Raw genomic sequence first — 26,045 nt, forward strand, 5'->3', positions numbered from 1 at the left:
AGCAGGACAGAGTGTCCAAGTGAAGACAGCTACAGAGAGGGCTGTAGAGATCTGTAGCTTCCCCTCAAGTCTTCAGCTGAGTACCAACTAGCACATGCACGAAAGTAAACTACCAGAGGCCAGAAAGAGGACTAGAGGGAACCATCTCCAAATCTTACACAAACACGCCATATGAAGCTGGAAAGAGAGACGTAAATGTCCTGCTATTTCCCCCTGCCTCACTTCTAGTCCTCCCCTCACCTATGCCTCTCATTAGCCTGGTGGTCCTCAACCTTGGCTGTACACACTACAATTAACTAGGAAGCTGTAAAAACTTTGAATGCCTGGGTACACCCCTGGAAAGACTGATGTAATTAGTCTGGGTGCAGCCTGGACATTAGGAGCTTTCAAAGCTGTCTTGGTGAGTTTAATGGTTGAGAAACAATACATTAGCTAAACCCAGGTAGAAGACAGGAGAACAGACCCAGGGAAACACTGCCTACAGAAATCAGCACCCTTTTATACAGGGCAAGGAGAGGATCTGAGAGCCTGTGGGTCTAAGAGCAACAAAGATGGCACAAAGAGGTGAGTAGAAATAAGGAAGACGATAAGCAAAAAAAAAAAAAAAAAAAAAAAAAAAATGTAGGCATGATCTTCTTTAAATGCCCCAGCTACAGAGTTTCTTCCCCCTTACAATACTTAACTGCTATTCCTCCAGTGACAAGACTATCATGTGCTACCTCCCATGTGTCCTCGGCTGTGCTAAAGCCCAGCATTTCGCTCTCTGTTCTGGTTCATCCTGCAGCGTCCCATCAGGAAAGCCTTGTGTTCATCTTGCCAGCTGCATCAGGTAGTTCCTCCTCTTGCTAGCTGACTGGCTAGTTCATTCGGATATTTAGCTACCATTAAGTAGTAACTGATGGATAGCAATAGCTAATGTCATCCCCTCTGGATAATATTTTGCATGGCAAAACTGACCTTGAGTGTAAGAATTTCAGGGCAAAGTCACAGATTGAATAGATTTTTCTGTGTCCCTTAAAATGTAAGTAAATTTAAATCAAATAACATAGGAGATGGCCTAACATTGGAAAGCAATGATTTACAAATTTACAAATGATTTACTGTGATGTATTTTGATTACAATCCTACTCATGGCTGCTAAAACATTAAGCAGGGTGAAGACACCTTAAGGTATATTTATATCTTGTTAATCATTTATACCCTAAAAATATACTTGCTATAAATTCCAAAGTCTTATGATTTTGAATCAAAAGAAATTTATTTTTAAAAGTGGAAATATTTAGCATTATCCTATTTGCCTGAGAAAGTCACTTTCCAGAGAAGGACAAAATCCAAGGTCAAAATCAGAAATCAGATACTCTGTGTAGGTTTGTTTAAACTGACAGATCAGTTTCTGAAAAACTGGGCCTATATTGTGAAACTAACTGGACGTGCTATCTTTAAAAAACTATTTTCTGGTGTGAATTTTTCTTATTATTACTCTAGATGAAGAATTTGTGAATGTCTGCAAATATATGGTAGTGCCAACTCCTAAAAACAAACTTTTTTTTTTTAATTGCATTTTAGGTTTTGGGGTACATGTGAAGAACATGCAAGATAGTTGCATAGGTACACAGGTGGCAGAGTGATTTGCTGCCTTCCTTCCCTTCACCTATATCTGGCATTTCTCTCCATGCTATCTCTCTCTAACTCCCCACCCCACACTGTCCCTCCCCTATTTCCCCCAACAGACCCCAGTGTGTAGTGCTCCCCTCTCTGTGTCCATGTGTTCTCATTGTTCAACACCTGCCTATGAGTGAGAACATGCGGTGTTTCATTTTCTGTTCTTGTGTCAGTTTGCTAAAAATGATGGTCTCCAGGTTCATCCATGTCCTAAAAAGGACACGAACTCATCGTTTTTTATTGCTGCATAACATTCCATGGTGTATATGTGCCACATTTTCCCTGTCCAGTCTATCATCGATGGGCATTTGGGTTGATTCCAGGTCTTTGCTATTGTAAACAGTGCTGCAGTGAACATTCGTGTGCATGTGTCCTTATAGTAGAACGATTTATAGTCCTTTGGATATATACCCAGTAATGGGATTGCTGGGTCAAATGGAATTTCTATTTCTAGGTCCTTGAGGAATTGCCACACTGTCTTCCACAATGGTTGAACTAATTTACACTCCCACCAACAGTGTAAAAGTGTTCCTTTTTCTCCACATCCTCTCCAGCATCTGTTGTCTCGATTTTTTAATGATCACCATTCTAATTGGCGTGAAATGGTATCTCAATGTAGTTTTGATTTGCATTTCTCTAATGACCAGTGATGATGAGCATTTTTTCATATGTTTGTTGGCCTCATGTATGTCTTCTTTTGAAAAGTGTCTGTTCATATCCTTGCCCACTTTTGAATGGGCTTTTTTCTTGTAAATCTATTTGAGTTCTTTGTAAATTCTGGATATCAGCCCTTTGTCAGATGGGTAAACTGCAAAAATGTTTTCCCATTCTGTTGGTTGCCGATTCACTCTAGTGACTGTTTCTTTTGCCGTGCAGAAGCTGTGGAGTTTGATTAGGTCCCATTTGTCTATTTTGGCTTTTGTTGCCAATGCTTTTGGTGTTTTGGTCATGAAGTCCTTGCCTACTCCTGTGTCCTGAATGGTTTTGCCTAGATTTTCTTCTAGGGTTTTTATGTCCCTAAAAAGGACACAAACATAGGTCTTATGTTTAAGTCTTTAATCCATCTGGAGTTAATTTTAGTGTCAGGAAGGGGTCCAGTTTCTGCTTTCTGCACATAGCTAGCCAGTCTAAAAGCAAACTTTCAATAGGACAAGTACAAAGTGCTGAAATAAAATACATGCATGTATAAAGGCTGTGGGCAGATCTACCTCTGCGATCCTCCACACAATGTATCACGGCTCACAATTCATAGATCATTTCTCTTTACTAACTACTTAATGAATGATATTCTTCCAATGGAATGTTTAACCCCCCCAAATCACAACCAATACCACCTGACTGAGCTCCCCAAATTCTCACTAAAAGGAACATATTCATTCTACCTAAGTATGTGGACACCATCTCATTTTAGCTATCAGACTCTTTTTAAAGCATTTAAAATAATCAATACATTTTAATGGACAGAATTAAAATTCAAAAGAGGTAAATGACCACATACTGATGGAATTTCCACAGACTTCTGGGAGCAATATGGCCACAGAGCCATCTTCTTCTATCACATCATTAAACAAGAAAGGGAAGATGCTTTTGTCCATAAAACCAGAAAATTAAGGTTACGTGAACTGTAGGTTTTAATATAATGAGTAACTAGGAAAGAAACACACAAGTCTAAGCTTGCCAAAAGAAGTAGTAAACCCACTAGGATTTTATCATGAAAATGCTGCATATACCTCAGACAAAAGGCAAAGATAGAAGAGAACCATTTTTTTCTTAGCATGTGGAAAAAACCTAACAATTTCATTGAAAATAGAACCTAAACACATACTCTGTAGTGAGTCAGTGTTCAACTCATGCTATTGACTTATTAAATAATGATGTCTAAGAACTCCACTCATTGGTAAGATCTAACTGGGTACCTTTCTGGGAATGAATAACAGTGATTTTAAAGACACTATTAACTGGTGAGATTTGCTCATCTGCCCAAGCTGAAGGGAAGCATCTGATTCATCTCGGTCAATTAAAACAGCTCAGATAATCTAAACACGGTGTGGACAAAGTTAAAGGACATTCTGAGTCCTTAATGTTACATGGGCTCTCTTTTGGAATGGTCTTGAAAAATGTGCCTCAGGGACTCTGTGGGTCCAGGACACATCCATACAGTGCCTGACTTTGTTTAGTGACAACAAAGGGCTCAAAGATCTGAGAAAGAGAAGGAACAGACCACCACCTCCTGAAGCAAAACCAAACCCAACAAGAAAAAAGAATCACAACTGTTTAAAGAAATGATTGATTCTAGGTTGAAACTTCAAATTAGGAAACATTTTCTTCAGTTAATAGAAAGGAAATAAAGTTTGTCAAACATTGCCATTATCTATTTCTCTTAATTTCTTATAGAAATAGCAGATTTAAATACCCACAAACACATATGGTTGCTTTCTTTTAGTTATAGCAACTTCACATTTTAGGAATAGATGTCATACTTTTCTGTAAGGAAAGAATGCTTAAATGGAGCTGGCTCCACATTTAGAGCCAACAGAGTAGAAAGATCTCTAAAGAGCAAGGTACACATTAATGGTGAGAAACAGTACACAACAAGAAACACTAGGCACTTATAGGGCTTTTTTTCAGAGTCTCACTCTGTTGCCCAGGTTGGCGTGCAGTGGTGTGATCTCAATTCACTGCAACTTCTGCCTCCTGGGTTCAAGTGATTCTTGTGCCTCAGCCTCCCTAGTAGCTGGGACTATGGGTGTGTGCCACCATGCCCAGAAAACTTTTGTATTTTTAGTAGAGATGGGGTTTCACCATGTTGGTCAGGCTGGTCTCGAACTCCTGACCTCAAGTGATGCACCTGCCTCAGCCTCCCAAAGTGCTGGCATTAACAGGTGTGAGCCACTGTGTCCTATAGATTTTTTTTAATGACTAAAAGAATTACATGGGAAATTTTAGGTGGAAGAAAGATTTTTAAATATCCTGTGTCTCCATGGTAGACAAAAATGCAGGGAGTCATGTAATAATCAAAACAAAAAATACTTAAGAGCCTCATCCACGTAATATCATGGAATTAGGGATTATGGTGGGTTATATCACAGTTTTATTAGATATAATGGACATCTTTAGATGCCATATATTCAGGCTTTATCTATGTCAGCAGTGGCTGAGAATAAAGGCTTAAAACAATCCACTTTATCTACTTAAGTTCTGCTTCATAAATACCTAAGACAGGTGGACTCTCCATCGAATAATATATTTACTGAGTCGGTGTTCTTATACCTGAAAACATTTACTGTGAGGGTCTCCTGGCACACAGCTAGGTAGCTTATAGGTCTTTTCTGAGGGGTGGGAGAACACAGGAAGCCATTTTTTGTTTATTTGAGATAATCCAACCAGGTTCATGACTTCCTTTCCTTTTGTTTCTATTTTGAGGAGGAAGAGAAACAGAAAGCCCCATTTCCACTCCAACCCTACCCTCAACACAAATTACAATACTTTAAAATGTAGTAGAAGGACGCTATAAACTATAAAAAGATAAAGTTCAGTTGCTGAGGAGGCAGCAATAGTAAGCATGTTCTTACCTGATGTGGCCGATCAGTTCAATGAGCTTGTGACTAAAAAAATATGCTGTCAGCTCAGACACATGACTCAGGACTGAACAGACACCAAAGAGGGTTGTAGTTCCATTCAGGTCTTCCAAATGCCAGTAGAGAAAGGTGAACACAAAGCCGTATCCAAAACCCATGAACCAAGCCACGAACAGCACCGAGCCATACTGCACGCTGCAGAGCAGCTTGATTAAGTCCCAAAAGTTGAAGGCTTGCGAGTGGCTTGCAGTGGTTGGCGTCTCCTCAGAGGACTCTGTGGAGTTGTTCCTTTCCACCTGCGGGATCTCCACCTCTTTCCCTTTAGAATCATTGCTTTTGAAATGGTTGTAGCGGAACCGGAACTGAGTGGCAACGATCAAGGCCATGGTCATGAGAACACCAAAGACGATGAAGACGATCTGGTAATTCCTGTACTCAGGGGGCTTACACCCCTTTCCGTCAATGAGCACTTCGATGTGGGTGTAGTCAATCCCGATGCCCACAGACAGCATCGCCAGGCCCCAGCCCAGGGAGCCCCACATGCGCTGCAACCCATAACGATCTCTGTGTTTTCCCAGATACTGGAGTGTGACTGTGTCTACGATTGTGACAGAAGAGGCACTGAAAAATTCTCCTATTATGACTACTACCAAGATCACCAAGAATATAGCTTCGACTTCCTGTTGATCATAAATAAGCGTGACTTGGTCAGAAGGTAAAGATTTGGTGGTGGTGACGGTAACAGTGGTTGTCTCCTTGGTTACATTTCCTGGGGGGGCAGGGGTTGCTGTGCTTGAGTTCAAAGTCAAGTCCATCATATGGTTAGTAATTTCATCTGTCTGGAGCTGACGAGTGGGTTCACTGTTCTTATTTGGAGCTGTTGGCAAAGCAACAGTGTCTGAGACTGTTTCCAAAAGCAGGCTTCTTTTGTCGCGCATTTTTGGTGATATGGTGAGGAAAGAGGTAAAGGAAGAATTCGTTGGCAGGATAGTTAACTGGTGACTTGCATTGGTGGGGTGAGCAGTTGGGGGAATCTTTGGTACACATCTCAAGGTAGCAGGTTTGACAAATCCAATGCCCAAGTTGAATAAAACCCAACACAAAAGAGAAAAGAGGAGGACAATTTTGCCTTTTTTAAAGCGATCTGCAACTACACCCCAAAAGGGGGCACTGCAGAATTCAATGAAGTAGCGAATACCTACTAGTAGTCCACTCTGGCTTGGTGACATTCCCAGCTGTTTGTAATACACAGGCAAAAGGGGATAGAGAGAGCCATAGGCAGAGTAAAAGAAAAAATAAAAGACCTTGGAAATCAGAAGATCATTGTTTATTTTAACACAGTGTTTCTCTATCCAGTCTATTTCCTCCTCAGGAATAGCAGATGTTTCTGTGGAGGAAGGTGTTTCATTCGAAGGTGGTTCTGGTTCCCTGGAAATACCATTAAAGGGATCTGCAAGCACATACTTCCTCTTCTGTTCCTCTTCATCATCCGTTAAGATAGCAACTTTGTCATCGGCCATGGCTTACCACCACCATCAGCAAGTTCACAACCTTCAGAATTTGTATTGTTGATCTGTAAAGTAAAATATAAAAGATGGCTTAGTAATGAAAATCATAACATGTAAACGCAGAACTTCATCTTGCAGGAAATTAAGTAGTTACAAACTGTAACTAATATAATAATTGCCAGAGAGAATTCTCATCATTTACCATTTGCAGCCACACAATACTGGTAAGGAAAAATAGCTTAAAAAAATCGAACACTCTTTGTGGCCACTGACTGATTAATTACATCTTCTAATGGCAGGTTTACAGCTCAGATTCATTCCCAGTCTTTTCATTGATTTCCAGAAAAAATGTACAAATGATAGGGATTATGTCTAAACCAAATACGGAGAGTTGAAAATAAACACTGTTTATAGTTTCTTGATTTTACTGTTCAAACAAATCCACTGCATCATGAAGTCTAGAGTTCTTTAGAAAGTAAAGATAGCAAAACTATTCTGTTTCTAGGGAAAAACAGGTTGCACTTAACCACAACCACAAATATAATGAGAAAGAGGAAGCCAACAGCACTGTTGCAACTATATTGCTCACTGGAGCCATGACAAAGATATCCTGCTAAGGAAGTAGTCTTTGCATTGCATATATTATGTACAGTTCTCCAGATGCGCTTTATAGATGGCAGTTTAAGAAAATGGCAAGAAAAAAAAGAGCAGATAACACGTATTGAGCACTCTGTACCAGATAACATTTAAAGATCTTTACATGTATTCATTCATATTAATCACAATAGCTCTATTATCTTGTCCATTTTACAGATGAGAAGAATAAGTCATGTCAGGTTTAACTAACAAGTGGCAATGCCAGGATTTGAACCCTGATATCATGGCTTCAGGAAACACGCTCTAAGATGGTAGTCCCCAACCTTTTGGCACCAGGGACTGGTTTCATGGAAGACAATTTTTCCACAGATGGGGAGGGGAGGATGGTTTTGGGATGAACTGCTGTTCCACCTCAGATCATCAGGGTGATTCTTAGATTCTCATAAGGAGAACACAAACTAGATCCCTTGTAGGCACAGTTCACAATAGGGTTTGTGCTCCTATGCAGATCTAACCATCATGGCCAATGTGGTGAAACCCCATCTCTATTAAAAATACAAAAATTAGCCAGGTGGGTGGCACGCACCTGTAGTCTCAGCTACTAGGGAGGTTGAGGCAGTTGAATCGCATGAACCCGGGAGGCAGAGGTTGCAGTGAGCTGAGATCATGCCACTGCACTTCAGCCTGGGCAACAGAGCAAGACACCATCTCAAAAAAAAAAAAGGAAAGAAAAAGAAACAGTGTTTTTTATATAAGAGATTAGCAATATAAATTTATAGGAACTATGTCACATCCCATCAGAATTTCCCTTTCTTCTATTAAAGATTAAATTGAATGATTAAAAGAGTCAAAAAGTCTTATGTGCATCAAGAGTTACGTTATTGAAATGAACATATTCTGATTGTAGGAGTATATACATCAAATATGTGTTAATTCCTTTCACCATCTTTTCTTTTCTTCTTTTTTTTGAGAGACAAGGTCTTACTCTGTTACCCAGACTGGAGTGCAGTGGTGTAATTCCAGCACTGCAGCCTCAACCTCCCAGTCCCAAGCAATCCTCCCACCTCAGCCTCCTGAGTAGCTAGGACTACAGACACATGCTACCATGTCCAGCTAATTTTCATATAGATGGGATTTTGCCATATTGCCCAGGCTGTTCTCCAACTCCTGGGCTCAAGTGATTCTCCTGCCTTGGCCTCCCAAAGTACTGGGATTACAGATGTGAGCCACTGCACCCAGCCTTCTTTCACTTTCTTTACTAGATAAAAATATCAATTTCTGAAAAGAACAAATAATTTCTCCTTAAATCTATTTTCTAAATTGATTTAATTCCTGAGCTCAAAATTGAAAGAAACATTTCTTGTGACTCAAATGTAAAAAATTATATGATACTTCTGGGTAAAGAGAGCAGATTAAACACATGTCATTTGAATCCTTCCCTGAATCCACTAAAATGACAATAAACACACACACACACACACAGAGAGAGAGAGAGAGAGAGAGTCAAAATTCAAGCTAGAAAGATTAAGGGGCACATGATAGCAATAAAATAAAATTCTGGAAAGCAGAAAGTAAACAATTGGTTAAAGACTTGGTAGATTTGAGAAAACTAAAACCTTGGTTGATTATAGGGAAAGCAAGAACTAATACAATTTACTACTTAGAACCCCTCAAAGCCTCATGAGTTAGCTATATTAGATTTATATGTAAGTAAGAGAAAGAGTGTATGTGTGAGTAAGTGAGAGAGAGAGAGAAAGTGAGTGTTGGGGGGAGGCAGTTGGGGAGCTGCTCAAATAGAGCTGACACCGAAAGTCTAAACCCCAAACAAATACAGGTTTTTTTCCTCTGGAAAGTAAAACTACAGAGGTTTTGGCTGGGTGTGGCTCATACTTGTAATCCTAGCTATTAAGAAAAAACCCGATTTGGAAACTACATAGATTTACAAAGTGCCTGTATTCCCAGCACTTTGGGAGGCCAAGGCGGATGGATTACTTGAGGTCAGGAGTTTAAGACCAGCCTGGCCAACTTGGCAAAACGCTCTCTCTACTAAAAATACAAAAATTTAGTCGGGCATGGTCGCAGGCACCTGTAATCCCAGCTACTTGAGAGGCTGAGGCAGGAGAATCACTTGAACCGGGAGACGGGGGTTGCAGTGAGCCTTGATCACACCACTGCACTCTCCAGCGTGGGTTACAGAGTGAGACTCTGTCTCTAAAAAACAAAAACACACAGAGATTTTACTGGCCATAGAGCACCAAGCAGACTTGTAAGCGGTGCCATGCTGAAAGCAGGGCATCAAGTGAACATATACATCCTGGATTCTGAGCCTTGGCCCCTTTCCCCATCCCACTTCCCTCAGGAGGTTTCAAGCGGCTAGCAAGACTTCCATCCTCTAGGCAGGAAAGTTGAAGCCTCTTCTCCAGAGAATCTGGTTAGCTTAAGAGGAATGACCTCTAGATGCTTATATTGAGGGCTCTCCAACTAAACAACACAACCCAATGACCCTACACAGGAGCTCACAGTTAGCAAGGCCTTCCACTAACTTTGAGGAGTAACTGTATTTATATATATGTATAAATTTATATAATTATATATAAATATAATTTATATAATTGTATATAAATTTATACATATATATAAATATACATATATATAAATCTCACAAAAATATGTTCTCCCACTCTTTGACTTGCAATTTCAATCTTTAATGGTAGCTTATGAACAGAAATTCTGTTTGCCCAGGCTGCAGTGCAATGATGCAATCTCGGCTCACTGCAACCTCTACCTCCTGGGTTCAAACGATTCTCCTGCCTCAGCCTCCCAAGTAGCTGGGATTACAGGCACCTGCCATCATGCACAGCTAATTTTTGTATTTTTTGTAAAAGTGGGGTTTCACCATTTTGGTCAGGCTGGTTTTGAACTCTTGGCCTCAGGTGATCTGCCTGCCTCAGCCTCCCAAAGTGATTACAGGTATGAAGCACCGTGCCCAGCCAGAAATTCGTGATTTTAATGTAGTTCAATTATTTTTTCTTCCTTAATATATATAAAGGAAGAAATATATATATATATATGACAAAATAATGTATCCAGATATATAAAAGATTTCTTATTTAAAATCAACAGAAAAAATAATTAGTAGCAAATATCAGGTAACCCAATAGAAAAAATAAGCAAAAAGCTGAATAGGCATTTCACAAAATAGCCAATACAAATGGTCAATAAATATATAAAAAGATGTTCAACTTGATTAATCTCCAGTGAAAGCATTAAAACCAGAATACAGTAATGTAACATGCTTTAAAAATGGCTAAAATAAAAAAGATCGAGGCTGGGCACGGTGGCTCACACCTGTAATCCCAGCACTCTGGGAGGCCGAGGCGGGTGAATCACGAGGTCAAGAGATCGAGACCATTCTGGTCAACATGTTGAAACCCCGTCTCTACTCAAAATACAAAAAATTAGCTGGGCATGGTGGCGCGTGCCTGTAATCCCAGCTACTCAGGAGGCTGAAGCAGGAGAATTGCCTGAACCCAGGAGGCGGAGCTTGCGGTGAGCCGAGATCGCGCCATTGCACTCCAGCCTGGGTAACAAGAGCGAAACTCCGTCTCAAAAAAAAAAAAAAAAAAAAAAAAAAAAATGGGAATAGCTACTATCTTGAATGTAATGCCCTATGATAACCAAAAGACATGTATATTCACCCAGAGACATCTATAAAACTGTTCACTGCAGAATAATTTCAATGGCTCAGAACTAGGAGCAACCTGTCTACAGCAGATACATACAAATACTGTAGTATTTAGTAGTTCCATACAAATACTGTGCAAGAGAAAATTGAACAAAGTTCAATTACATGCAATGACAAGGATGAATCTCACAAACATAATATGGACTGAGAGAAGCAGGAAGCAAAAGATCATTAAGCACATGATTCCACTTATGGAAAAAGAATAAGCAGGAAAAACTAAGTTATGGTACTAAAAGTGGTAGATGTGGCCGGGCACAGTGGCTCACGCCTATAATCTCAGCACTTTGGGAGGCTGAGATGGGTGGATCACCTGAGGTCAAGAGTTCGAGACCAGCCAGATCAATGAAACCTCATCTTTACTAAAAATACAAAAATTAGCAGGGTGTGTGGTGGGCACCTGTAATCCCAGCTACTCGGGAGGCTGAGACAGGAGAATAGCTTGAACCCGGGAGGTGGAGGTTGCAGTGAGCCAAGATTGCACCACTGCACTCTAGCCTGGGTGACAAGAGTGAAACTCGGTCTCAAAAAAAAAAAAAAAAAAAAAGTGGTAGACTTCTCTTCCAGGAAGATGGAGTAGACACAATTTTCTCTATCACTTCTGCTAAGTACAATTAAAAACCCTGGACAACAATATTTAAAGCAAACACAGCATACTCTGCAAGACAGAAAAAGGCAGACCAGCTAGGGACTTGGTACCCAAGTAACAACAGATGAATGAGGAACAACAGAGGAATGAGTGAAACAAGAAACACAGAGGAATGAGTGAAACAAGAAACATCAATGGGTGCAAACAATAAAGCCCCAACAAGTGCCTGCTCTCTCTATCTAAGGGACCAGGAAAGGGGCAGCCTAGAAAGACAGAAAACTGTAGGTAACAACTTCGACTGTAGCCAAATACCACAGAAAAAATGACCATAACTCTATTCCCACTCCTACCCACACCAGCAAAGGCTTGTGGAGAGCCTAGACTTTGGCCTTCATTAGGCTATAATGGGGAACCCCAACCCCTCAACTGAGGTGGGATCAGAGAAGATGATGGAGCAAGGACTTTCATCCCTGGTAGGCAGTAATGAGGCCACAGCATCAGCGGAGACTACATGGGGAGCCTGAACTGCCAACCCACCTGTTGGTAACAAAGCACCCTTACCTTTCCCCACTGGGGTGATGTCAGGAGTTATAGTAGAGAATCAGGAGGTTTTTACCAGCAATAAGGAGGTCCAACCTTCACTCTCACTGGGTGTCACTGAAGGCCATGTGAGAAGGTCTGCTGGGGAGCTGAAATGCCAATCTCCACTTCACATTAATGAAGTCTTTCACCTTCAGGTATGTAGAGAGGCTGAGTGAGGAACTTGGACTTTTACCTCCAGCTGGCAGTAATAAAGCGGCATCCTCCCTTACCTTGCCAGATCAGTTTCAGAAAAATTCAGCTAAAGCAGAAGGTCTACATAAGATCCACAGTCTCATAAAATAATACCCGAAATGTCTTGTTTTCAATCACAAACCACACATCGCACCAAGAACCAAGGAAGATCTCAAACTGAATGGAGAAAGACAATTAATGGATGCCAATACACTGAGATGACAGGAATGTGAGAATAAACCTGAAAACAACTTTAAAAACAACCATCATTTGGAAATAATAGACACTCCAAATGTGTCCCCAAATAATGGGGACTCCAAAAGTGGGGAGAATGGGAGGGGGATGAGGGCTGAAGAATTGCCTGTTGCATACAATGTTCAATATTTGGGTGATGGGTACACTGGAAGCCTAATCCCCACCGTTATACAATATGCCCATGTAACAAACATGCATTGTACCCCCTGAATTAAAAAAAAATTTTTTTTGAGACAGAGTCTCCCTCTGTTGCCAGGCTGGAGTGCAGTGGCGTGATCTCAGCTCACTGCAACCTCCACCTCCCAGGTTCAAGCAATCCTCCTGCCTCAGCCTCCGAAGTAGCTGGGACTATAGACACGCACCACCACGTTCATCTAATTTTTGTATTTTTAGTAGAGACAGGGTGGCATCATGTTAGCCAGAATGGTCTTGATCTAATGACCTCATGATCCACCCACCTCAGCCTTGCAAAGTGCTGGGATTATAGGCGTGAGCCACTGCACCCGGCCTAAAATATTTTTAAAAGGCCATCCTAAAAAATGCTTAAATAGGCAATTATAAACATGCTTTAAACAAAACAAAACAAAACATTGAAAGTCTCAGCAAAGAAATATTTAAGAAAAAATGGAAAACTTAGAACTGAAAAATAAAATAACCAAAATATAAAAAAAATCTTAATAGGTGCACTTAATAGCAGAATGGAGGGGACAGGGATTAATGAGAGTGAATTAGGATATAGAACAATAGGAATTATGCAATCTGAACAGAGAAAACAGACTGAATAAAAGGATTAACAGAGGCTTAAGGACCTATGGGACTGTAACAAAAGATCTAATGTTCATGTCATCATAGTCCTGGAAGGTGAGGAGGAAAAAAAGGGGTGAAAAAGTTGTCAAAGAAGTAAAGGCTGGAAACTTCTCAGATTGGCAAAAGACATAAACCTACAGATTCCAGAAGCTGAGCAGCCCCAATAGGATAACCCTAAAACTAAATACCCACACCAAAACACATCATAGTCAAACTTCTGAAAACCAAAGGCAGGGAAAAAAATGTTGAAAGCAGACAGACACAACTTACCAATGGGAGAAAATCAATTAAAATGATAGCAGATTTCTGAGAAACCATGGACACTGGAAGTGGCAAAACATTTTTTATAAGTGCTAAAAGAAAAGAATTGTCAATGCAGAATATTATATTTAGAAAAAAGACTGTCCAAAAAAATAGAAAACTACTAGCATCTCTCATAAATCTAGATACAAGAATCCTTAAGAAAATATTAGAAAAGAAAATTTAGCAATATATAAAAAAATTATACACCATGACCAAGTGTGGTTGATTCCAGAAGTACAAGGCTGATGCAATATTTGAAAGTCAGTCAGTGCAATCTACCATGTTAATACGCTAAAGAAAAAAATTACTTAAGCCTATCAATGCAAAAAAAATGATAAAATTAAACACTAATTCATGATAAAAGGTCTCAGAAAAATAGGAATACAGGGGAATGTTCTCAATTTGATAAAGATCACCTACAGAAACCATGGTAACACTGCACTTAATGGTGAGACTGAAGGCTTTTTCTCTAAGACAGGGAACAAGGCAAGACTGTCTGCTCTCATCACTCTTGTGCAACACAGTGCTGGAGGTTCTCACCAGTGCAATAGGAAATAAAAGAAAACAAAAGACACATACATAGAAAACAAAGAATTAAACTGTCCCCTTTTGCAGTTGACATGGCTAGGTAGAAAATCCCAAGAAACCTATAAATAAACTTCTAGAACTAATAAGTGAGTTCAGCAAGTTCACAGGATACAAGATAAACATACAACAATCAATTGTATTTCTATATGCTAGCAATGAACACATGGACACCAAAATTATACTACCATTTACAACCGCTTAAGAAATACTTTGGTATAAATTAACAAAATGTGTACAAGACCTTATGATTAAAACCATAAAATGCTGATGAAAGAAATAAAAAGATAACTAAATGGATTCATGTTTATGAATTTCAATTCTCCTCAAACTGATATACAGGTTTAACACAATTCCTATCAAAATCTCAGCAACATATTTTTATAGATATAGACAAGATTATTTTTAAATTTATACAGAAAAGGAAAGAAATGAATAGCTAAAGCAGTTTTGAAAAAGATTATATAGCTATGCATTAAGACTGTGTGATATTAGCAGGACACACAGATCAATGTAACAGAATAGAGAACCCAGAACAAATCCACACAACTATGCCCAATTGTTTTTTAACAAAGATGCAAAAACAATTCAATGGAGGAAAGGTAACCTTTCAACAAACTGTGCTGAGGTAATTAGACATCCATGGGCAAAAAATGAACCTCAGCCTGTCTTACACCTTGTACAAATATTAACTCAAAATGGATCATTAGCTATACAATTTGAAACTATAAAACTTCTAGAAAAAAAAGAAGAAGAAAGTCTTTAGCCTCTAGTGCTAGGCAGAGTTTTTAGACTTGACACTAATAACAGCATCCATAAAAGGAAAAACTGTTGTTAAACTTCATTAAAATTTAAAATTTTTGCTCTAAAAAAGACCCTGCGAAGAGGATGAAAACACAAGCTACAGATTGTGAGAAAATACTAGGAAACCATTCCAGCACAGGATTAGTTTCTAGAATATATAAAGAATTCTTCAAACTCAACAAACAATCCAATTAGAAAATGGACAAAAGACATGAAGAGGATAGACAGGATATAGATGCACAGATACAAATGAAAAGGTGTTCAACATCATTAATGATTAGGGAAATGTAAATTAAAACCATGATGCTATATCACTACACATCTGTAAGAATGGGTAAAATAAAAAGAGTGACAACACTGAATTCTGATAAGGAGGCACAACTAACAAATTACTCATACGCTGTGGGTGGGCATGTAAAATGTTACACCACTCTAGAAAAGCAGTTTAGCAGTTTAAGACTAAATATGTGATTACTATACAACCCAGTAATTATACTTCTGGGAATTTATTCCAGATAAATGAAAGCTTATTTTCACACAGAAACCTCTATATAAATGTTTACAGCAGCTTTCTTCATAATAGTCAAAAAGTGGAGACAACCCAAAAGCCCTTCAATAGATGGAAGGCTTAATTAAACAAATTGACTTTGGGAGGCCGAGGTGGGTGGATCACGAGGTCAAGAGATCGAGACCATCCTGGTCAACATGGTGAAACCCCATCTCTACTAAAAATACAAAAAATTAGCTGGGCACGGTGGCACGTGCCTGTAATCCCAGCTACTCAGGAGGCTGAGGCAGGAGAATTGCCTGAACCCAGGAGGCGGAGGTTGCGGTGAGCCAAGGTCGCGCCATTGCACCCCAGCCTGGGCAACAAGAGCAAAACTCCGTCTCAATAAATAAATTAATAAACAAACAAACAAACAAATTGTACTACAGCTTTACTATGGGATATTATGCAGTAATAAAAAGGAACAAAAAATGGATACATGCAATAACGGGGATAAATTTCCAGATAATTATAAAGAATGAAAAAATCCTATCTCAAAACATTACATACTGTATGATTCTATTCATACAACATTCTTGAAATGACAAAATCATTGAAATGGAGACAGGTGATTCTCAGGAATTCACAAGAGAGTGGGGACAGAAGGGAAGTAAAGGTAGCTATACAAGGGCAGCACAAGGGATCTTGGTGGTGACAAAAAGAAATGTTCTGTATCTTGACCACCTCAATGTCAGTCGTGCTATTGGGCTATAGTTTTGCAAGATGTTATCACTGGGGAAAAGTGAGAGGATGCAGAATACATGGGACATTGCTCTATTATTTCTAACAACTACATGTGAATCCAAAATTATCTCAAAATAAAGTGTAATTGAAAGAAGTTAGGATAGGGGTTACCCTTAAGGGAGATAGTGACTAGAAGGAAGTTTGGGGTGCTCATAATATATTTTCTGATTTGGGGCTTTATTTCATGATGTGTTCACTTTGAAAAAACTCACTAAACTGTAGTATTCTACAATACCAAAAGAACTTAACTCAATATGAAGAAAAAAAGAAAATAGGCAAAAAAATAAGACAAATATAGAATCTCCCAGGAAGTCACACATCTAGAAAATAATAACTCCAAGAAGGAAAAACAGAAAAAAAAATTAAGGGGAGAAAATTTTAAGATTTCAAGAAAATGCCTCAGAACTGAAAGATAAGAGTTGTCCGAGTGAAATGACCCACCTAATACCTAACACAATGGATAAAATTAGACACAAGCAAAAGCATATCACCAAAATGTCAGAACACTGGGTCAAACGAATTACCTCACAAACTTTCAGAGAATAAAATATTGCACATACTAAGGATCAGGAATAAGAATGGCTTCAGACATCTCAATAGCAACATCACAATCTACAGGGAGCCAAATTATTACTTGAGTTTATGGATGAAATAAAGATATTTCACATATGTGATTTCATTTCTCACAAAATGTATCTCTTATGTACCCTTTCTCAGGTTGTGTTCCACCAGATCAAAAGGATAAATCAAGCAAAAGTAAGACATGGGATATAGGAAATAAGAGATCTAACATGGGAGAGAAGCAATAGGAATACAGGGATGATAGAACTGGAGATCCCAGGATGACAGCTTTGCACCAGACACGAAGGGCAACCAGTCTAGTGGGAACAGGGCTGAAGGCTTCAGGAGAGACTGTCAGAAAAATGACACTGTAGAATACCAATATACCTGAACGTCCTAAGAGGAAATTTAAATGGCTGGTGAAACATTCATGGATGAATAACAGATAAATACGGAGAAAGTTAAATAAACAGAACACTACAAGAAAACAGAGTTACACAGAAAAAGAAAAAAACAATTATAGTTTACTAGATGTCTCTGTTATGATTACACAGTCATCCTAATGCAAACATGAATACTGAACTAGCCAAAACTGCCTTATAGCTACATTGAGAAGTCAGAGAAATGAGAAAGTTGGGCAGGTTTAGAGTCAACAGCAGGAAAGAGAGTTAATGTGGTTTCTTCCATAGTGGGAAGACACCAGATAATGTCTACATTTAAAAGTCAAGAAATATAGATACAAGAATTTTATTTAAAGACATACAGGTGATAATTCTACTACTTTGGCAGGCCAAGGCAAGAGGATCAGTTGAGTTCAGGAGGTCAAGACCAGTCTGGGCAACATAGTGAGATCCCATCTCTAAAAAATTTTTTTTGGCCATGTGCGGTGGCTCACTTCCATAATCCAAGCACTTTGGGAGGCTGAGGCAGGCAGATCACGAGGTCAGGAGATTGAAACCATGCTGGCTAACACAGTAAAACCCCATCTCTACTGAAAACGCAAAAAACTAGTCGGGCATGGTGGCACACGCCTATAGTCCCTGCTACTCCAGAGGCTGAGGCAGGATAATCACTTGAACCCAGGAGGCAGAGGTTGCAGTGAGCCTAGATGTGCCATTGCACTCCAGCCTGGTGACAAAGTAAGACTCCATCTCAAAAAAAGAAAAAATTAAGTTAGCTGGGTATGGTGGTGGTGCATGCTTGCCGTCCTGGCTTCTTAAGAGGCTGAGATCATAACACACTGAGCTATGATCATACCACTGCACCTAGCCAGGGAGACAGGGCAGACCCTGTCTCAAATAAAGAAGTCGTTAGGTGAATATCAAAATAACTGCAGAAAAAGTAGCTGCCTCCGGGAGGAGAAATAAAAAGAACACAGAAGTCTGTTTTTTGTTTTGGTTTGTTATAAACCTTGTAAACATGTTCATTTTTTTTAACTTCATAGATGTGTAACTCTCATTTAAAAAATAAAAACTAAAAAAGAAATATGCAGTCATATGAGTTTTGTCTTTACAAAAGACATTAAAGCCAACTACTAAGACCCTTCTATCACTGACTGAACATTTTTTAGAGCATCTATAGAATGTCTGACTGCATGAATTCTAATCAGGGGCTTTAGAGTGGCTTTTAATTAATTATCCTACATAAACCATCTGCTGAGTCTTCACCAAGTAGATCAGAGAAGGCCACAAAGTCCTCTTAAATGGGCATAATTTCCTGAATTGTCCAAGTGATGATGAAAAACTGACGCCCATATGCTAATTAAAAAATGGAAATCTCTTACATTAAGATATTGATTTAAACCTTGATGAGTGACTTCCTCCCAAAATATTCTTTCTGCTCCACCTTATGCAAATAAGTTTTGAGTATTATAAGGTCACACAAGGTTTCTCTGGTAACATAAGTCCAGATGCTAAGTAGTTCTCCAAGTATCAACAAATGCAAAGTTGTTACAGAAATGTTCCTGTAATATGACATTCAGTATCTCATATATAAATGTCATATTCAGTAACTTTTATATGAATTTAAAATCTCAAAATACAAACAAAAACTGTTAGTTTAAATTCAGGACATTAATTTTTTTTTACTAAATATTTTCAGGTCATATTTAGATTTTGATGAAAAGGAGCCAAAACATGGAGAAGTCACATTATAAGCACAGTTATGAAATAAAGCATAATAAATAAAGTATAATCACAGGATAAGAGACAAAAACAAACAAACCAAAAATAAGTATATCCCAATGCAGGGCATCTTTGGATGAAGTGGATTATATTTGTCATAAGGAGTGACAGAACAAGTACAAAGAGCAGTAAAATATTTATATGCTGGATGAGACAATCTTTATAAAGTAAAAGGCAATTTTGTTTATTGAGAGGCTGATATGGGCTGAATGTCTGCAACCCGTCCAAAATTAGTAAGTGATGGTATTTGGAGGTAGCCCCTTTTGGAAGTAATTAGGTTGACAAGAAGTCATGGCTTCTTAAGAGACTGAGATGCCCAGAACACAGTGAGGACCTTTTTGATGGCATTAATGCCCCCCCCTTTTTTTATTGTACTTCAGGTTCTGGGGTACATGTGTAGATCATGTAGGATTGTTGCATAGGAACACACATGGCAATGTGGTTTGCTGCCTCCATTCCCCTGTCATCTATATCTGGGATTTCTCTCTATGTTATCCCTCCCCAACCTCCCCATCCTCTGCTGTCCCTCCCCTACCACCACCACCAACAGACCCCAGTGTGTGATGTTCCCTTCCCTGTGTCCATGTGTTCTCATTGTTCAACACCCACCTATGAATGAGAGCATGCGGTGTTTGCAGGCAGCTCTCTCTCTACCCACATAGCGAGAAGGCGGCTGCCTGGTAGCTAGGAAGAGGGCCCTTACCAGGAACAGAGTCTACTTGCACCTTGATGTTGGACTTCTCAGTCTCCAGAACTGTGAGAAATAAACTGTGGTTCAAGCACCCTGTCTATATATGGTATTTTGTTATAGCAGCCTGAGCAAACTAAGACAATGGACAATCAACATGAGTCAATTCAGTTAATATTTTGTTTTTAATGTCTGAGTCTTAAAGCTTTTTAAAAAAAAGAAACTTGAAAAAAAAACAGAATTAAGAAGACATTCCAAATTATACACAAAATTAACTTTATGATCTTCTCTGGGAAATATTCTCTACTGCAGGTTTGTAGTTAATCCTAATTGGTAAGGAAGCTTTTGTTTATTTATTAGGAAAGCAGAAGTCTTCTCACCTAGCATACTCTAATGTTAGTAATCAATACCACTATTGTGAAAATATAACATAGACTTCTAAAACCTGGAAAGCTATCCTCCCAGTACCTACACTGAGTCATTCAAAGAGCAGGTGTTTCTGTATTATTAATGAGAGGCAATGAAATCATTCTTGTTAAAACTGATAGCTTTTTTTTATTATGTTTAAATTAAAACTGCTCAAACATATATCTGCTCAAAAATATATCCAGTTATTGACAAATATACAAAAGTATAAAAATGATTCAACTTTTGAATAAAGAAACCCTAAGATCGAATATATTATTTGGAATAATAATTGCCAAAGGTTAGATTTACAAGCAAGATGATAATGTGTGCTATAAAATAGCAGTGATGTAACTATCAGTGATAAAGAGGAAACAATCCCTGGATACCACAGAAGGGACACACTTCCTTGTGCCATGACCATCATAACTCAGTGTTGCCTAGTGACAAGGGCTGAAGCCGCAAAGCAGGGAAATGGACTTCTCAAACCTTTGCAGCTAGCCCTGTCTCATCAACTGTTACTGACCAACATTCTCAAAGCCTTTGCAAAACGTGAGTCCCAGAGCTGGACTCTAACTAGTGCTGTAATTATGACCAATATAGACACAGGGAAACCACTGTAAGTGAACATTAGAATCTAGGTATTCACACACCACACTCAAACATTCAGTGCAACCCCCAGCTGCTTCCAGGATAGACCTTTTTCCAGAGACACAGTGTGCAAGGTCAATTTCTACAGATCTTTTTTTTTTTTCCACCAGGATTGCTTTAGCATCTGCTAAACATTTAGCCAATGTCATGAAAAAAAAAATAAGGTTAGTTTTATAATAGTCACACAGGCTACAAGGGCACTGATGTGTGCAAAGATGAATGACTATTTTGGAATCTTCCTCTTCCTTTCAGGGTATTTTGACATGGTTCCTTAATGGCAAAGCCAAATGATAAAAGAAACAAAACTGGTCCGAGTCCTGTCAGCCCAGTTTCCAGCTTGAGCCCTCCAGGCATTCAGCACTGCCCATGGGCTCCCCAGAGCTGCTGCCAGCAGCATTCCACAGGGACTGAAACTCTCCTCCCAGAAACTAGCACCTACCACCCTTGTCATTTTCTTTTAAAGACAGGGTCTCCTTCTGTCACCCAGGCTGGAATACAGTGGCCCAATCACAGTTCACCACAGCCTTGACCTCCTGGGCTCAAGTGATCCTCCTACCGCAGCCTCTCAAGTAGCTGGACCTACAGGCACACACCACCATACTCAGCTATTCTTTTTAGTTATTTGTAAAGACAGGGTCTCACTATGTTGCCCAGGCTGGTCCTGAACTCCTCAGTGGAAATGGCTCAAGTGGTCCATTTGCCTCAGCCTCTCTAAGTGCTGGAATTACAGGCATTGGCCACTGTGCCCGGCCACTCTTATCATTCTTGGTGAGCCTTTCCCAGATTCCTAGTAAAACCTGACTGTTAGATCACAGGCAAGCTGATCCGCAACCTCAGCTACCCCGTCTTGACAACATATTTGCACTTTAACAGGGATTCAGTGGGCCATGCTACCATATTATTACCAACTACAACACAACAACACTTAAGTAACACTTGCTATGGACCTAGCGTGTATTAACTCATTTAATCCTTGTAACAGTTCTCTGGAATAGAAATGATTACTTTCCCAGTTTTACAGATGAGGAAACTGGCACAGAGAAGGCAAATAACCAGCCCAAAGCTACATGGGGAATGAGTAACAGTGCTGCTCTTAGCAGGTACTGCCCCTCAATGCACTGTGCAGCCTTGAGACAGGGATACCAAAAATTAGGTCTTCGGCCTCAAAGACTTGCTTTATCATTGACAAGACAAGCCTAAAACACATCTCTCTCTCTCACACACACACACTAAACAGCTAAATGAAAGAATTAAATGATAAGTCAGAAAAATAATAGAAGAAAAGCCACATAGTACTATATAATTTATTAACCAAAAGATGTTAGGGACAATAGGCATGCTTCTGGAGTTCCAAGTAGAGTGCCCATACTTCAGACAGGGCTTGTCAAGAAAATGAGGGGCTTAAATTGAACCTTGAAAGATGGGCAGGATTCACTTAGGCAAAAATGAGTGGGAAAACTATTCCAGGGTAGCAGAAAGAGAAGGCAGCAGAGGATCCATAAATGGTTTACTCCAGGGCTAAAAGGCATAGGCCACCAGACAGCAATAGATGGCACAGGGCCTTGAATACCAGGCTGAGGAACCATAGAACACAAAATACAATGGAATTATACTGAAAAAGAAGACATTCATTTGAACAATCACAGAAACCCTACAGCTATAGATAAATCAAGCACCCACTAGTAGGTGGGACGCATGCTGTAGGCCACGCAGTCCCTGTTATGACACCCAGAGGCGAGAATAAGACGGACACACACACAATCACAACACCCTATGCTAAACGTTCAAACAGGAGCAAGCACAAGTGATGTACACAGAGGGTCTCTGGGGTGGGGCCTTGAGCCAATCTTAAAGGATGACTAGAAGCAACATAGAAGAGGATGGGTCTGATCTAGGAGGGCCTGAATAACACAAGGGGCTACTGAGTAGTGGATGAGTGCCTGGCAGAGACTGGAATCCCAGCTTTGTCACTGACTAGCTTTGTGACATATTCTTGGAATAGTCTTAATCTCCTCAGCTACAAAAGAGGAAGATAATAACACTTTTCCATTAGGGTAGCTGTGAGGATGCAAGAATGTAATGCCCATTGAATTCAGCCACAGTGCCTGATAGGTACTAAGAACTTGCAGGTACTAAGAACTTATTTATTTTCAGAGCAACCGGGGAACCCCCAAAAGGAGTTAAGCGGACGAGCAGAATGGCCACATACGGTATTTTACAAACATCACTATATAGGACTGCATTCTGGGAAATGTATTAGGGTTTTGCTACTGCAACCTTGCTAAGTATTTCTTAGCATTCGAACTTTTATTTTGGTGTACTGATCTTATCACCAACGATCCAGTACTGAAGTCCTGTGATATCATTTCCGAACAAACAGTACCTCATGAATTCATTATATCTAATGGAATCTTTCATAACATGTGGAAATAGAATACACTTGAAACATTTTCCTGACTCCTTCCTCTACTTCTAAAGATAGTTCTCATGCTGGAGCTACTGTAGGGTTTATAGGAACTTTTATTGCTATCTTTTTACAGATATCTCCTGTCTGCCCAACAAGACTATACCTCTCGAGGGAGGAATCCAGTACATAACACTCTGCCATTTACTCCTGTAAGCTCGCAATACTGTTTATTTTTGACAGGTACCTGATGATAATACACATATTTTATTAAAGTTTAATGTGATCAGAAATTAATTTTTGGAAGTAGAGGTAAAAGAAGTCCCAGTTGTATCCCACTGGCTTTGATAAATCAGTGCCTCTGGAAGCCTCCTTCCCCATACAGACTTAAGTCAGTTAAGTCCCAGAACGGTTCTAGAGCTTAAATGAAACAAAGTATGAGAAAGCATTCTGTTAATCTAAAAGCAACATATGAACATTTCGTGTTGGTGGTAGTTGTAGTTGTATTCCAGGTATTTCTTTAAAATTCTGGGTCTTATTTTGCAATTATGCCAAAAGCACTTTTCCCAGAATTATTTGGCACCACCCTTGAACTAGGCTAGCATTTTATCCATCTGTGCTCATGAATTTATGTTCATGTTTGTTTTCATGTCTACAGCCTGATTGGGGGCTATGAGGCCCTGGTTCACTGGAGAACACACTATTGTATTATGGACTGTAATAATAATTTGGAATCTTCATGCAAGAAATAACTATTCACTTAAAATAAAAGCTTCTACAGAAACATTTTACTTAGATTTGTAACATAAATCTGAAAAAAAAAAAAAGGACCTGAAATCCTCTCTACTATTTCCTTTCAATCTGCTAACAGGGTAAAAAAGGAACAAATTATTTTGAATTCTTAAGAGTTGGAGAAAATAGCTTATAACCATAAAGGTGGCTTTAGTAATAAAGACCAACTAGATTTTTACTTTCACTTTGTGAAAGAAAATAATCAAATGTCAATTAAAAATTTATAATTTAAGTTCCTCAGATCTTATCAGCCATCATGAAGCAGATTCCTATTTATTAGTTTTACAAATATTGTGCCAATATAGCATAATTTATAATATAAATTTGAATCAGGCTCCAGAATCTCATTTCCTTCTACCTTCCAAATAAGCTTCCTGTCTTAAAACAAGCCCAGCAGGAGGAACAAGGAACACTTCACATTACAGAGTGAAATAAACATTTTTGTTTTTCAGAAAAGATATTTACATCTTGTTTCTCCAAAAAAAAAAAAAAATTCCACAGATGTTCAAGATAAAAAGTGAGATTAACTGAATTTGCTGCTGGTACTCTGCACGTATTTGCTAAGAAGGAATACAATGTAGGGATTTAAGGGGAGGTCACAGAAGCTTTATGACAGTAATGTATATTCATCTCTTTCTAAATAAGTATCAATAGCCAGGTGGGGCAACAAAATTTTGTTCAGGGTAACCAAACTAATGAAAAGGCAAGATTTCCAACATTCACTGTATTTCAATTGCTGAAACTTAAAACCATTTGCCCACTGAAATATTATTACAAATAGCGGGAGTACCCAAGTTAACTGAACTAACAGTGCTAAGAAGCTGAGGGTCACAGAGTGCACACTTTCCTATTTTTGAGAGAGAGTCTTGCTCTTTCGCCCAGGCTGGAGTACTGTGGCAAGATCTCCGCTCACTGCAACCTCCCACAGTGCATGTTTTTTAAAGGGAAATTCTTCCTGCTTTTCAGTCTGGGATGCCAGGAACACATCTCACCAAGGCACTCCCACTCCGAGCTTCAGGACCCTATTTGTTCTGCTTCCCTACAGCAGTGAGCCACAGCAGTGTGCCTAGGATCCCCAGCCATTGGCTTCCTCCGGGGCAATGGTTCCAACGTGTTAAGAACCATGGAGTTATTGCCAGGGGTCTCCGACAGCCCTAACTGTATATGTATATGTCACACTTAAACATATACATTGAACTGATTTTCAAAGGTACATTGATGCTACCATCATACATTTATTTCTCTAATAAATGTTAATGAAATTTCTTATTAGCTTTCTATCATTATGCATTTTTGCAGACAGGGCTCCCAAAAGCACAGCTATGACATGCAGGAGCCTGGGAAAGCTGTAATATTAAAATGGTGTCTTCAGACTCCTTATAAGTGACAGGATAGGTAAAATGTTAGTAGAAAAGTGGAAAGAGAAAGGCCCGAACCTGATCAGCACCATCACAGGCCACAGCAAGTCAGCACTGACCGTTTGAAAGCTGTCTCCACATCAAATTATTTACTATTTTAATGAACAAGATTTGTTTCTTTGCTAGGAAACTAACTTGGAAAATCTGGTTTCTTATCTTTTCATAGCATAAAACAAAGGATTTTTAAAAGCTTGGTTACTGAAAGCAGTTATTTAATGTTTTACAGAAAGATTTTCCTCAAAAAATTATAGCTTGTCATACTTTAGAAGCAATTTAGATAGAATGTACACTTTAAAGAAAAATTACAATTCAATTTGAATGTTTTGTTTTTATACCTAGTTATGTCAATCCCTCTTTTATACACAAATACACAATATTTTCAGAAAAGAACTGACTCAGGTAAATATAATTAGTATAGGATTATGAGTCCAAGATCTAAAAATGCCAG

At 39.1% G+C, this 26,045-nt stretch overlaps 1 protein-coding gene across 4 annotated transcripts in view; it reads right to left on the bottom strand.

Moving 5' to 3' along the window:
• MFSD6 (major facilitator superfamily domain containing 6) overlaps window positions 1-26,045 on the bottom strand; it is an 89,233-nt gene that overhangs the window by 55,720 nt on the left and 7,468 nt on the right. For 2 of the 4 annotated variants that reach the window (XM_054257349.2, XM_054257350.2), the window contains exons 2-3: window positions 7,932-8,053; window positions 5,235-6,813 (exon numbers count right to left, since the gene is read on the bottom strand). In XM_054257349.2, the coding sequence (XP_054113324.1) occupies window positions 5,235-6,760 (1,526 nt within the window). In that variant the 5' untranslated portion in view covers window positions 6,761-6,813; window positions 7,932-8,053. The remainder of the gene's footprint in view (window positions 1-5,234; window positions 6,814-7,931; window positions 8,054-26,045) is intronic. The other 2 variants (XM_008999094.5, XM_035304233.3) reach the window with 1 other exon arrangement.

Source organism: Callithrix jacchus, chromosome 6 (genome assembly GCF_049354715.1).
Source record: "Callithrix jacchus isolate 240 chromosome 6, calJac240_pri, whole genome shotgun sequence".
Taxonomy (NCBI): Eukaryota; Metazoa; Chordata; class Mammalia; order Primates; family Cebidae; genus Callithrix; species Callithrix jacchus.